Below are 16,137 nucleotides of genomic sequence, written 5' to 3' on the forward strand. Positions count from 1 at the left end.
TAGAAGGTCTTTGGCACCTGGAAATGACAAGAAGGTCTTTGGCACCGGGAAATGTCTAGAAGGGCTTTGGCACCTGGAAATGTCTAGAAGGTCTTTGGAACCTGGAAATGTCTAGAAGGTCTTCGGCACCGGGAAATGACTAGAAGGTCTTTGGCACCGGGAAATGTCTAGAAGGTCTTTGGCACCGGGAAATGTCTAGAAGGGTCCCCATTTTATATATAAACTGTTTTTTTGGTTATTTGTACAATAAATGTAGATGTTACCAGCCAGTTTCTATCTCATTTACATTCATACCAAGGTGATTTACATAAGTGATATTCCTTTCAGTATGGCCCCTGTTTCTAGATTTAAAGCATTTCTACTGTAAGAAAATTCTTTAACTTTAGGTGATATTCAACAATTCATTTTTATAGAAACTCCAATGGCGCTTTTCGATAGAAAAACTTGCTTCTGAACTGCAATAGTGCTTTCCTGTAGAAAATCTCACTTATGTTCATAAAACTTTTGGCCGTGGCTGTAAACAACAAACCTTGTTGTCTATTATATGCTTCTTGCCTTATGTATAGCAGGGTCAAATTTGAATTTAATTCTACAAGTACCAATTAACCTCCTTTGAGAGACCTATAGGCTTACCAGACCTAGGCTTACGTTACTACAATTTTACTTACATACAGATACTTGCAGTGTAGTGCTATGGACTATTGTTAAAGACGGTACAATACTGTATATTCAATGTGAAACTGTATATTAAGTTAGTTTGGCTTCATTTATTTCATGGACTTAAGGTCACAGAATGTAAAACACTATAATTTTCTTCCCGATCAGGAACATATCTATACAGAGAGCATTTTGTTATATTGACTCCATGCAGTGTCATTTGTATATCACACAAATGACACTGCATGGAGTCAAAATAACAAAATGTTATATATACTGTGAACGAAATATGATAGTGACATTTGTATAAAAAATAATGCTAAACACTGCCATCTTAGAATCACCAATTAACAGAGCAGGAGTGCTACTTGTGTATCATTCCACAATAACATAGTAACGCCATCATACATGTATTTCCTTTAGTCTCTGGACTTCCCATGTATTTCCGTACAGACTTGGAGCCTAATTCCTCTCTAGTCTGTCACAGAGAACCACGGACATAAAATACAAGTTAAGAGTTGTGTATAGAGCAATGGATGTTTTATTAAGAATAGTAGGACATCTCTACATCTAGTTGTAACACGCTCCAATGTGAGGTCGCCCCACACCATATACCTGGCATTTCATAAAAAAATAATCCGTTACACACACATATATATATTATATATATACATGAGGCTAGTCAACATCCAATGAAACAATTATATCTATCTGTTCACATATAATCATCTTTTATCATACAAAAATGTGATGAATAATAATAATTTTAATAAATGTAAATTTGAAATTTGAACAAAGAAAATTTCAACAAATGTGATATTAAATGAACTACAACAAGGTTCATAAAAACCCAAGTGAATTAAAGTAATAATAATAATATAATAATAAATGGCAAAATGCAGTATCCATTTAATGACCAGATGAAGCTGCTGGATGTTAATGGGACAAAGCTCAATACAATGTGCTACCTCTTCAAGCCTTCAATGGATACAGCTCCAAAATTATATAATACACCAACAATGGAACTATTATAATAAAATGCTAGCTTTTACCCCTCCCAGCCTGACCCTCATAAATCTCCCTGTCTGACCCTCAACCCCCTCCCAGCCTGACCCTCATAAATCTCCCTGTCTGACCCTCAACCCCTCCCAGTCTCCGCCAATGGAATGGATATATAAGTAAGAAAATGGGGGAGATTGGATCAGTTCAAAAATGTACTTGTGACCATTATAGGAATTTAGTCCTTCACAACAAGCGTACACAACAATAAGAGCTAGTCGTCCATTTTATCAAAGATTTTTAAAACTGAAGGATGACAAAGATTTGAATGAATAAAAAAAAATGTAGTTCCCTGACTACTGGCCCCAAATGATGAATCTGAATATCCATGAATACAGAAAATGTACAGGAATTGGCAGTCTCGGCTTTGGAAAAATTGATATTTTTCACAGAAAGTTTAACGATGATTTTCATTCCTGATGAATTGTTTGTGACAGGAGCTACTCCAAGCTTCTAACAAGAAGCAGTACATTCACTATACGGAAGCAAGATGTTTTTCTGCCCCGGTCAAAAATACTTTATTTTGATATTTTCCTATGTAATTTCACATTTATTTCAATAAAAATATATCTTTTTCATTCATTGTACACAAGTAGCATTCATATTGATATTCATGATCAGCAATCAACATTATGCAAATCACATCTATACTTAACCATTTACCATATGGTTAATGAGCACATAATTAGTCTAACTACATATCACTGACTCTCACGCCATACAATAGCTAACATTTTGTTACACAGTGACCTAGTTAATTATAAAGCTTGTACACAATACTTGTGCTTGTTAAACAATTAAGATGACCTTCAAAACTACTGTATGACCTTGACTACTGACCTTATGAATGAGCACAAATTTATAAACATAAATGCAGTTATTAGTTGCCTTGACTAAAAGCAATTCTCTCTGCTGATATACGAAACAATGCCAATCATATATCACATGCTGCAGAGGGTCAAAGTTCAAAGTTCACACTGTAGTTACCATGGAGACAGGTTGGGTACAAAAGGTCAATAGAGGTCAAATCAGTCAGTCATTCAGCATAGTGATAACTATATATATATATCTATATATGATATACATAGATATATATAGATATATGTACTTCATGTAATAATATTTATAATATATACTTTATTTTTCCCTGAAAGTTAAATGAGATCTAAGGCAATCAAACCTGCGAAGATGTATTCCTTTGTTCTGGTTTCCCATTACATAACATATCCCCACAAGTTTGGCAACCATGTCTGTGCCTACTCCCGGCACACTGTAGTAACACTGGTAGAACGTGGGGAAGGGACTAAAACTCTATCACTAGGGCAGCTGTATCCTGACACAACTACCCAGTATAGAAGGAACCTTGTCACTACATTCCGTATTCCACTTCCTACATCCACGTACCACACAGCAGGAGTTTGTATCATCAATAACAAGGACTGATATAAGATAAAAGAAAGACGACACATTTCCAACATCACAACATAGCAACGGTATCCCGGTTGGCACTGTTCAGAATGTGTAATAATTCCTCCTCACTGTAAACTGTAGAATCACATAATGGATAGAGAGAAAAGTAAGTAAAAGCTTGGAGAGTCTACACTAAGAAGTATCAGCTATATTGCTTGGTTCTCTGTGTGCCAGGACAGATATGTACTTCCATGAAGGCCACACCCTCCCCTCAAAAGGGATGGCCTCCACACGTCCTTTGAGCCAGGCCTCATACAACACATGGCCTCACAATTCTGCACAGTTCCTCACTATGTCCGGTGCAAAGCTTTGTACACTCCATGGCAACACATCCTCATTTAGCCTGGCACAATGCCTCATAGAATCCATGGCCCTACACATCTTCATAGAGCTTAGCGCAAGGCCTGATACCATGCATGGCCTCGTACAACTTCACAGAGCTCAGCACAAGTCCTCAAACAATCCATGTCCCTACATATCCTTAAAGTGCTTAGCCAAAGGCTGGATATCATGCATGGTCTAACACACCCTAACAGGGCCTTGCAGGTTCCAGGAACTCTCCTCACAGGGTTCGAGGTCACTAAGGCCAAGGTTGTGTGTGTATGTAGGGCTCTGATCAGTAATTTTTGTATTCTATGGTCAGTTTCCTCTAACCGGTTTACAGTGTTTTAGTTTCCTCTAACCGGTTTACAGTGTTTTATAAATCACCTAGCTGGTCATTTATTTCCTCTAGCACTCTTACGGTCACTCATGTCTTTGGCAGTGACTTAAATGTTGTGGTCACTTAAATCCAGGCTAAACACTCCATGAAATGAAAGCAATCTGACCATGTTGCTTTCCAGGAGTTTTCCTAAAGTCTTCATTGAATGATCTAGGGTTTCGCTCATATGGCAAAATTCTGCTCGTTCTATGGTACAAGCTGTTTGAAGTTAGACCTATTTTTATGTAATATTCCACAGTTTTCTCCATCCATGTTATCTCACTGAAGGTTTTGATATGTTGATAGTTTGTAGATAAGTACAAGGTCTACATGCTGATATGGTGCCACCGTCATTTACTCGTCATCTCGGCTCGCCTCATTCAGGACAGCAATGGCATCCTTAACAGCGTGATACACAATGTTCTTCACCTACAAAAAGGACAAGCAAATATTGAGAAAGTGTTGGTTTGTGTACATTCTAAATTTCATTCTGAAAATTTAACAAATTTTTCCATTAAACTTAAGTTACAGGAATTCCTTATATATTCTTCAGGATGAAAAAGGAAATAAGAGTTGAGTAAAAAGTTGATATATATATATATGTACCTGGAGTTTGTCCTCGTGGTTGGCATGCGTGTCGGACAGGAGACGGAACTCCTGTGTCAGGGAGAAGCAGTGGTTGAGGTGTTCAGGCGACACAAAGTCCTCCGCCACCTTTATACAGCTGTGAAGGTTGCGAACCTGGTGAGGAGCTCCTGCAGGTATAAAGATGGCATCTCCTGCACATTGGACGATAGTGTAGCCCAACACACCATACTCCTTGTAGAGTCGGTCACGCAAGTCCTCGTCTAGGTACCAGCTCTGGTCGTGGATAGGGTCATGGTGCTGCTCTATCACCTCACCACGTTCCTTAGCAACCTACAACAGGCACAGACACACCGTTTTGAAAGGAAATAAACAAAATTAGAAAATGATACTTCCTGTTAGCATACAGAACTACATTTGAAGGAAATATTTACTGAAATATATAATTGTGTCAGGTGTTAATTATCAATTTTTGTCTTTGAAATACCTTCAGTTCTTTAAGGGTTGGGAATGGTAATTATGTTAATTTCCATATTTTTTTCATTAATCTAATCCAATAAATAGATGCATTTTTTAACAAAGAAATACCGCATAAATGACAGTTTTTATCTTTGGAGGAATATTTTTCATCAAAAGATGTTTTAAATAATTTGAATTGTTAATGAAAACAAGACACTTGATTTATATATTTATCCGCTTTTTACCTGAGAATTCAGTCACATTTTGCATTATTTTCTTTGACCAAAATCCTGGAGGTTTAAATAAAAAAATAACACCTGAATTTATGCTAAGTAAAAGTGTAATGTGTTGACTTTGCTCCCCTACAGAGTTGTATTATCAGCAGTGTACAAGGTAGAGACATTGGCGGCGTGTCACAACACCAGATTGATGTGGCCTGTGTAAACAGTGTCATGTACAGGTACTCAAACTAGGACAGGTGCCTCGACTTGACAAAGCGTCAGTCTACAGGTATGTAAGGACAGGTGCTGGTTTATCTGTACACCCAGATCCTCCCTGACTTTAAGGATAGCCTTGTAGGAAACTGTCCTATCTATGCGCTACAGTATCTGGTTTTACAGTCTCAAGATAACAAAGGGTCATTCTCCTAAATATGCTTTTACTTTTTATCATACAACAAAAGCCTTTGGTCTGATACAAGTAAGCACTACTAATGAAAGGTTAAAAATCATTATAAGGAAAACTGTTTTCAGAGAACGTTGCCAAACATCTGATGAAAAGTTAAGTAAGATTTTCCAGTCAGCTGGGAAAGACCTAATTAGCGGCGGCGTGGCTATGTGACCCCTAATGCTGATGACATCTGGAGGGTAACATTAACAGACACCTCCCATACTTGTTTGGTGCCAGTCACAACAGCTGGAGGACCCAGCACCTGTTACACTCAGTCATAACATACTTCCACTTCCTGCTTCACCAGCATCAATTGCACTGCTGCTTTCATGTATAACTTGATAGGATGCATCCAACACGTTTATTTTTAGAAAGTATCCCCACACTTTACTTTTCAAATTCTACAGTACATATTAATGCAGCTGTTAAAAGCTGTTTGTAAACAGAACTATTTTCATATGTGTCCAATTCAGACTATACTGTTTTAGGAAAGGTTGAGTGAAGATCCTAAGAAGATTGTCACTTTTCCATACAACCTTCCAATGTTACGACCCTCCTCGCTAGAATGCACTGAGCTGTCTGCTTGCTCTAGTGGTATGAATATAAACTCAAACTTTCTGTTGGCAATATCTCAAAATTTCTATGGGCTTACCTTGTTGAGGAAGTCCCTCATTTTGTCAGCATCTCTTGCATCCCAGATCTGCCACATAGCACCAGGCACTTCTTGTACTTCACGCACACGTCGTTTGGTGATCATGTCACAGCCAGCCTCGTCAATGGCTTGGAGGGCAGCATTTTCATAAAAGGAACGTCCTCCCGTATCATCTTCAGGGATTCCAACATACACCATAACATTGACAGCGTCAGATACGTCCAAGTGCAAGTTTGTGGTGCCTTCTTCAGGGTGAAGAGCAGATCCTGTAATGTAATAAATACATATGGTCAACACTCGACAACTCTAACACAAAATCTATACTAAAATCAACAGAGGAGTGAGAATGTTTTTTAACATATTTCAAAGAAGCTGTTAATTTCTGAAACGAGTTGTAGCTTGGCCCTATGATGTGACGTACCATAAGCATTGTACATCTTGGGCCCCAGGTCAGGCCTGACAAGGAAGTCAGGCAGTCTGGAAGCAAGGTTGAGGCGTCCCTGTCGGTGGGTGTACTCTGGCAAGGGCAGGGCCTGCATCAGGTCTTCAAAGTGCTGTGGCATGAGGTCACTGAAATCGTCACCTGGTGGCCAGTCCTTTAGCTTCAGCAGTATTGGGTCCCCTTCATCATCGACCAGACGCTCTGTACATTATAGTAAAACATAATTAATTATAACTGCATAACTAACATAGGCTATAAATAGTCTTGAACTTATAAAAGCTGGAGTCATTAATAAATCTACACAATTAATAGATAGCATTGTACAATCCCAACACTATTAAACAAACGCAGAGAAGCAACTACTGAATCAAGGTTTCTCTAACTACAGGATATAATCCAAGCATTAAGTTGTGTCATAATAATTGATAGGAAAGAGTCTTAAACTTACCGGAGATTCTGTCGAATCCCTCCCAGAAAGTGGCCATTGGATGACCGACAATGAGGCAGCCATTCCGGGTGTTGACGAGATCGTTCTTGTGTTTACCAAATTCCTTGCTGAACGTTTTTGGGCTCCATAGGACTTTGTTCAAGCAGTTATCAACACCTGATACCAGGACTGGCTGTAAAGTTAAGACATTTGTTATAGTCAACAATAACACAACCCATACCAGGATCTACATTTCTCATTCTACGGCTATATTACAAGGAATGTCATGTTTATTTCAGTAAAGACTTGACCTTGGACACGTTAAGTAGGCCCTAAAAGGAATGATCTAAGCTACAAGATGAAATGTTGTGCTGTTTATCACTTTAATTCGTTAAAATAGTCTGCAAATATTGATAAATTGGGTAAACGACTATTAATATTGAAATAGCATCCTGTCACTCACAAATTCAAAGTATACGTGATTTAAACTTACAGGCTTAGTTTGTGAAATAAAGTGATTTACCGTATCATTGATTATATTTGGAATATATCTAGATAACTATCATGTATGCAAAGATAATACTGAGTAATTACAATCAGATAACCAGATAAACAAAAATTCTATATATGTATGTCCATATCAATGGTTTTATAGAGTCGATCAAGGCAGGCTAGGTAGGTCAACAGTTACGAGTAACGTTCAGAATTTCAGATATAACAACTTAGGAGTATCATCCAGATTTGGTTGTGAATAAACAACTTTGGTACACATGTATACAGAAAGGCATTAGCTGAACTCTACAGCTGATTCCTATCACAAATAAAGCTCAATTCTGTACAAACAAAGGCTCTCCAAATACTCTCGGATCATAACACTAGTCTAACTTGAAAACATGCCAATTCAAGAATATATTTCTGGCGGATGTTTGGAACCAATTGATTGAGCTATGTTTACATTCTGTGCAACCTTTAACCTATATTTATTTGTACTGTGGTGGGATACAAAACGATTTTATGAACCACAGAATACTATCCAGGTGACAATGATCTACCTTACAAAAGACCTTTTATGTGAAAACAAATATTGAAATATGTGCCCATTGATCGGTGTGTGTAATAGCATTATAAATAGGTTATTGATCTATGGCAGGTGTAGGGTCTACAAGTCTGATCAGCCCCACACAACAAACCTTTATCACAACTCAATGTCGCTTTATACATCGGAAACAGTGGTTTGGTGGCGTGTTTAACATTTTTCAATAGGAAATTTTCCATAACCAGTGTCAGAAACAAGCTCATACATCAATACATTTCTGATGCTGAACCATACAGATATCTACAGCCAATCAACATATTGTGATTACCTACACCTAACATAGATATCTACAGCCAATCAACATATTGTGATTACCTATACCTAACAGATATCTACAGCCAATCAACATATTGTGATTACCTATACCTAACATAGATATCTACAGCCAATCAACATATTGTGATTACCTACACCTAACATAGATATCTACAGCCATTCAACATATTGTGATTACCTACACCTAACATAGATATCTACAGCCAATCAACATATTGTGATTACCTACACCTAACATAGATATCTACAGCCAATCAACATATTGTGATTACCTACACCTAACATAGATATCTACAGCCAATCAACATATTGTGATTACCTACACCTAACATAGATATCTACAGCCAATCAACATATTGTGATTACCTACACCTAACATAGATATCTACAGCCAATCAACATATTGTGATTACCTACACCTAACATAGATATCTACAGCCAATCAACATATTGTGATTACCTACACCTAACATAGATATCTACAGCCAATCAACATATTGTGATTACCTACACCTAACATAGATATCTACAGCCAATCAACATATTGTGATTACCTACACCTAACATAGATATCTACAGCCAATCAACATATTGTGATTACCTACACCTAACATAGATATCTACAGCCAATCAACATATTGTGATTACCTACACCTAACATAGATATCTACAGCCAATCAACATATTGTGATTACCTACACCTAACATAGATATCTACAGCCAATCAACATATTGTGATTACCTACACCTAACATAGATATCTACAGCCAATCAACATATTGTGATTACCTACACCTAACATAGATATCTACAGCCAATCAACATATTGTGATTACCTACACCTAACATAGATATCTACAGCCAATCAACATATTGTGATTACCTACACCTAACATAGATATCTACAGCCAATCAACATATTGTGATTACCTACACCTAACATAGATATCTACAGCCAATCAACATATTGTGATTACCTACACCTAACATAGATATCTACAGCCAATCAACATATTGTGATTACCTACACCTAACATAGATATCTACAGCCAATCAACATATTGTGATTACCTACACCTAACATAGATATCTACAGCCAATCAACATATTGTGATTACCTACACCTAACATAGATATCTACAGCCAATCAACATATTGTGATTACCTACACCTAACATAGATATCTACAGCCAATCAACATATTGTGATTACCTACACCTAACATAGATATCTACAGCCAATCAACATATTGTGATTACCTACACCTAACATAGATATCTACAGCCAATCAACATATTGTGATTACCTACACCTAACATAGATATCTACAGCCAATCAACATATTGTGATTACCTATACCTAACATAGATATCTACAGCCAATCAACATATTGTGATTACCTATACCTAACATAGATATCTACAGCCATCAACATATTGTGATTACCTATACCTAACATAGATATCTACAGCCATCAACATATTGTGATTACCGATACCTAACATAGATGTCTACAGCCATCAACATATTGTGATTACCGATACCTAACAATCACAACACATACCAGAAACATACACTAAATACTATGTATCACATGCTGTTCGATACTTAACCTACCCTGGAAAGATCACATTCACAGCAATTATTATGCCCAATAAGTTTCACATATATATTCTGATAGCATGTACTTAATAGCCCTGACTGTCATAACAATATACATTACTGGCCATTTATCAGGTCTGGCTATAGTACCAGCGATGGCCTTCAGCTGAAGGTACTATACACTGATCTAACCAATCCTTGTTTTGCAATACTGCCAAGTGTATTATTGTTATAGGGTATAACTGACCTAATTCATAGGGCTGTATGGAGTTTGTCCACAATACTGCCAAGTGTATTATTGTTAGGGTTGTACAATACAGGTAGCTCACTGTTATAACTGACCTAATTCATAGGTCCAGGTCCGTTTGGAGATTGTCCACAGTACAGCCAACGTTGATAGGACTCTTTACAATACTGATAATCACACAACTATAATACGTGTGAAGTAGTTTGTAAAGCTATAATAAACCATGCCACTAAATCCATTCGTAAGACTTATGTTCCGTTATCTCACTAACATAATTTATAGAGCAATAACATACTACAACAGTAAAATACATGGAGCTTTGTTCCCTACAATACATGGAGCTTTGTTCCCTACAATACATGGCGCTTTGTTCCCTACAATACATGGCGCTTTGTTCCCTACAATACATGGCGCTTTGTTCCCTACAATACATTGAGCTTTGTTCCCTACAAAACATGGAGCTTTGTTCCCTACCATACATGGAGCTTTGTTCCCTACCATACATGGAGCTTTGTTCCCTAGAATACATGGAGCTTTGTTCCCCACAATACATGGAGCTCTGTTCCCCTACAATAAATGGAGCTTTGTTCCCTACAACAGTAAAATACATGGAGCTTTGTTCCCTACCATACATGGAGCTTTGTTCCCTAGAATACATGGAGCTTTGTTCCCTAGAATACATGGAGCTTTGTTCCCCACAATACATGGAGCTCTGTTCCCTCCAATACATGGAGCTCTGTTCCCTACAATAGATGGAGAGCTTTGTTCCCTACAATACATGGAGTTTTGTTCCCTACAATACATGGAGTTTTGTTCCCTACAATACATGGAGTTTTGTTCCCTACAATACATGGATCTTTGTTCCCTACAATACATGAAGAGCTCTGTTCCCCTACAATCCATGGAGAGCTTTGTTCCCCTATAATACATGGAGCTTTGTTCCCTCCAATACATGGAGCTTTGTTCCCTAGAATACATGGAGCTTTGTTCCCCACAATACATGGAGCTCTGTTCCCTCCAATACATGGAGCTCTGTTCCCCTACAATAAATGGAGCTTTGTTCCCTTCAATACATGGAGCTTTGTTCCTTACAATACATGGAGCTTTGTTGCCTACAATACATGGAGCTCTGTTCCCTCCAATACATGGAGCTTTGTTCCTTACAATACATGGAGCTTTGTTGCCTACAATACATGGAGCTCTGTTCCCTCCAATACATGGAGAGCTTTGTTCCCTCCAATACATGGAGCTCTGTTCCCTACAATACATGGAGTTTTGTTCCCTACAATACATGGCGCTTTGTTCCCTACAATACATCGAGCTCTGTTCCCTACAATACATGGAGTTTTGTTCCCTACAATACATGGATCTTTGTTCCCTACAATACATGGAGTTTTGTTCCCTACAATACATGGATCTTTGTTCCCTACAATACATGAAGAGCTCTGTTCCCCTACAATCCATGGAGAGCTTTGTTCCCCTATAATACATGGAGAGCTTTGTTCCCCTATAACACATGGAGAGCTTTGTTCCCCTATAACACATGGAGAGCTTTGTTCCCCTATAATACATGGAGCTTTGTTCCCCACAATACATGGAGCTCTGTTCCCTACAATAGATGGAGCTTTGTTCCCTACAACAGTAAAATACATGGAGCTTTGTTCCCTACAATACATGGAGCTCTGTTCCCTACAATACATGGAGAGCTTTGTTCCCTACAATACATGGAGAGCTCTGTTCCCCTACAATACATGGAGAGCTTTGTTCCCCTACAATACATGGAGAGCTTTGTTCCCCTATAATACATGGAGAGCTTTGTTCCCCTATAATACATGGAGCTTTGTTCCCTACAATACATGGAGCTTTGTTCCCTACAATACATGGAGCTTTGTTCCCTACAATACATGGAGCTTTGTTCCCTACAATACATGGAGCTTTGTTCCCTACAATACATGGAGCTTTGTTCCCTACAATACATGGAGCTTTGTTCCCTACAATACATGGAGCTTTGTTCCCTACAATACATGGAGCTTTGTTCCCTACAATACATGGAGCTTTGTTCCCTACAATACATGGAGCTTTGTTCCCTACAATACATGGAGCTTTGTTCCCTACAATACATGGAGCTTTGTTCCCTACAATACATGGAGCTTTGTTCCCTACAATACATGGAGCTTTGTTCCCTACAATACATGGAGCTTTGTTCCCTACAATACATGGAGCTTTGTTCCCTACAATACATGGAGCTTTGTTCCCTACAATACATGGAGCTTTGTTCCCTACAATACATGGAGCTTTGTTCCCTACAATACATGGAGCTTTGTTCCCTACAATACATGGAGCTTTGTTCCCTACAATACATGGAGCTTTGTTCCCTACAATACATGGAGCTTTGTTCCCTACAATACATGGAGCTTTGTTCCCTACAATACATGGAGCTTTGTTCCCTACAATACATGGAGCTTTGTTCCCTACAATACATGGAGCTTTGTTCCCTACAATACATGGAGCTTTGTTCCCTACAATACATGGAGCTTTGTTCCCTACAATACATGGAGCTTTGTTCCCTACAATACATGGAGCTTTGTTCCCTACAATACATGGAGCTTTGTTCCCTACAATACATGGAGCTTTGTTCCCTACAATACATGGAGCTTTGTTCCCTACAATACATGGAGCTTTGTTCCCTACAATACATGGAGCTTTGTTCCCTACAATACATGGAGCTTTGTTCCCTACAATACATGGAGCTTTGTTCCCTACAATACATGGAGCTTTGTTCCCTACAATACATGGAGCTTTGTTCCCTACAATACATGGAGCTTTGTTCCCTACAATACATGGAGCTTTGTTCCCTACAATACATGGAGCTTTGTTCCCTACAATACATGGAGCTTTGTTCCCTACAATACATGGAGCTTTGTTCCCTACAATACATGGAGCTTTGTTCCCTACAATACATGGAGCTTTGTTCCCTACAATACATGGAGCTTTGTTCCCTACAATACATGGAGCTTTGTTCCCTACAATACATGGAGCTTTGTTCCCTACAATACATGGAGCTTTGTTCCCTACAATACATGGAGCTTTGTTCCCTACAATACATGGAGCTTTGTTCCCTACAATACATGGAGCTTTGTTCCCTACAATACATGGAGCTTTGTTCCCTACAATACATGGAGCTTTGTTCCCTACAATACATGGAGCTTTGTTCCCTACAATACATGGAGCTTTGTTCCCTACAATACATGGAGCTTTGTTCCCTACAATACATGGAGCTTTGTTCCCTACAATACATGGAGCTTTGTTCCCTACAATACATGGAGCTTTGTTCCCTACAATACATGGAGCTTTGTTCCCTACAATACATGGAGCTTTGTTCCCTACAATACATGGAGCTTTGTTCCCTACAATACATGGAGCTTTGTTCCCTACAATACATGGAGCTTTGTTCCCTACAATACATGGAGCTTTGTTCCCTACAATACATGGAGCTTTGTTCCCTACAATACATGGAGCTTTGTTCCCTACAATACATGGAGCTTTGTTCCCTACAATACATGGAGCTTTGTTCCCTACAATACATGGAGCTTTGTTCCCTACAATACATGGAGCTTTGTTCCCTACAATACATGGAGCTTTGTTCCCTACAATACATGGAGCTTTGTTCCCTACAATACATGGAGCTTTGTTCCCTACAATACATGGAGCTTTGTTCCCTACAATACATGGAGCTTTGTTCCCTACAATACATGGAGCTTTGTTCCCTACAATACATGGAGCTTTGTTCCCTACAATACATGGAGCTTTGTTCCCGTATCTCACTGATGTTATTTACACCACTATATCTTGGATCCACACTTGCACTGACAAAACTGTGGAGCTTTGTTCTACTCTATCCCATCAACACAACACATGGAGCTGTATCAGTAAGGTGCTTTTATATAGCTTTTGTTCGTGTTCCTTTTATTTGCAGTTTGATCCATAAAATGTCATCTAGTTTGCATTAAAAGCACTCCTTTTATTTTCAGTTTGATTCATAAAATGTCATCTAGTTTGCATTAAAAGCACAATAAATTGTATTGAAGATGTTCTACTATGATACTGACAAAGCATGGATTAAATTGCACTGAATGTTGATGCATGGCCAAAGTATTCTAATAATGACTATTGTACCACCTAGCACCACCAATAATGACTATTGTACCACCTAGCACCACCAATAATGACCATTGTACCACCTAGCACCACCAATAATGACTCAAATTAATGGAACACAAAGTTTGTAAACAGTTGTGTAACAAGCTTGACCACCTGGTGTAACGTTGTCATGAGACACATTAGGACCATTGGAGTCAATGTCTCGTTCACACTCAATGATGAACAGCAACACAAATGCTTACCTGTCCACGTTTCATCTGTTCCTGGAAGATTTTGAAGTTTCCTCTGTGTTTTGGGTCGTGGAGTCGGAGAAGGCGGCCGTCACATAACCAGGAATGGGGAACATCAGGATAGAGGACACTTGTCTCCGTTAGGTTGTGCACCAGTATGGGCGTGTCACATGCTATCATACCACTATATCCAGAACGAGGGATGTAATGCATCAATTTGATTGGCTGACTATTCTCATCTCTAGGCAACTGCTTTTCAACAACTGATTGAATAATATCGTCCAGAGTACTGCTAGTGTTGTTCTTTGACTTAGCTGGTTTTTTGTTACTTTCTCCACCAGATTTCACTTTGCCGGCAGTTTTTGTTAGTAATTCCCGTAATGTTGAGCAACTGGTTGGACCTTTCTTGTCACTTTCACTTTCACCCACATTGCCCTGTCCACATGGAGACACAGGCTCTGTGATGGGGTTGTATCCTTTTCCATATTTATCAGTCTCTCCGCGACGTTTGTTGTACGGAGACTCGCTTCGCTCTCGACTGTTTTCCGAGTCCATAGAAGCAACATCAGCCAACATTCTGAGCGGGGAGGAACTGTCGGGACTGTAGCCACCCAGCGAGGACTTAACATTGCCATTGACGGCCTGAGAATCATGCTTTCTGTTGCCTTTGTGAGACTTGTGGTCATCACCTACACCGTTGACCATCTTCCTGTTCTTCTCGTTTGATATGTGGTTTAATGCATGGAGATACTTCTGGAAAAACAAAATGAAAATACTGCTTAAGAACTTTTTTTTTTACCAAGATTGTACAAGCTGTGTGGCAACTCTTTTGCAAATGACATTTAACATTTGTTAGAAACTTATTATTTTGTTATTGTTATTATTCAACATTTTAGACAGAAAAATCTCAAACCGCTACTTGAATTATAATTTCAACATCTTCACAACTTACCTGTGTTAGTCCATTTTTTGGTGGATATTTCATCGTTTTATCACAAGAGCACTTGGATGGAATATCCCACTTGTTACGAATTTCATGGATTTGTCTGCCAACTTCCCAAAGGGCTGTAGTAAAAGAAAGGAAATCAAAAATGTACATTCTGCTTCCTGACCAAAATTAAATACATGCAAGTGATTTAGCAGGTCAATTTGATTCATTTGATAGAGTGATTTAACAGAGAGAGAGCTAAGATTTATCTGGGTGAGCTAGGAATGAACTGAATGAATAAGTACCATCCTACCAAATGATCTGAATGACCTGCTCACCATTGAAAGGAATGATCTGGGTGAGCTTGGAATGAACTGAGTGAGTTATTAATCATACTAATGATTGATCTCATTGAGCGAGAAATGACCAGAATGATCTGGGTGAGCTTTATGAATGATCCAAGTAACCATCACAAAG

The 16,137-nt window shown here is 38.6% G+C and overlaps 1 protein-coding gene across 1 annotated transcript in view; it reads right to left on the reverse strand.

Annotated features, from left to right (window-relative positions):
- Window positions 1–1,180: 1,180 nt before the first annotated feature.
- Window positions 1,181–16,137, reverse strand: part of LOC110457157 (probable JmjC domain-containing histone demethylation protein 2C) — a 201,331-nt gene continuing 186,374 nt past the window's right edge. The window contains exons 17-23 of the mRNA XM_021508271.1: window positions 15,685–15,797; window positions 14,745–15,485; window positions 7,142–7,313; window positions 6,673–6,894; window positions 6,252–6,517; window positions 4,493–4,804; window positions 1,181–4,315 (exon numbers count right to left, since the gene is read on the reverse strand). Of these exons, the coding sequence (XP_021363946.1) occupies window positions 4,241–4,315; window positions 4,493–4,804; window positions 6,252–6,517; window positions 6,673–6,894; window positions 7,142–7,313; window positions 14,745–15,485; window positions 15,685–15,797 (1,901 nt within the window). The 3' untranslated portion in view covers window positions 1,181–4,240. The remainder of the gene's footprint in view (window positions 4,316–4,492; window positions 4,805–6,251; window positions 6,518–6,672; window positions 6,895–7,141; window positions 7,314–14,744; window positions 15,486–15,684; window positions 15,798–16,137) is intronic.

The sequence above is a fragment of the Mizuhopecten yessoensis genome, unplaced genomic scaffold, assembly GCF_002113885.1.
Source record: "Mizuhopecten yessoensis strain PY_sf001 unplaced genomic scaffold, ASM211388v2 scaffold9033, whole genome shotgun sequence".
Lineage (NCBI taxonomy): Eukaryota > Metazoa > Mollusca > Bivalvia > Pectinida > Pectinidae > Mizuhopecten > Mizuhopecten yessoensis.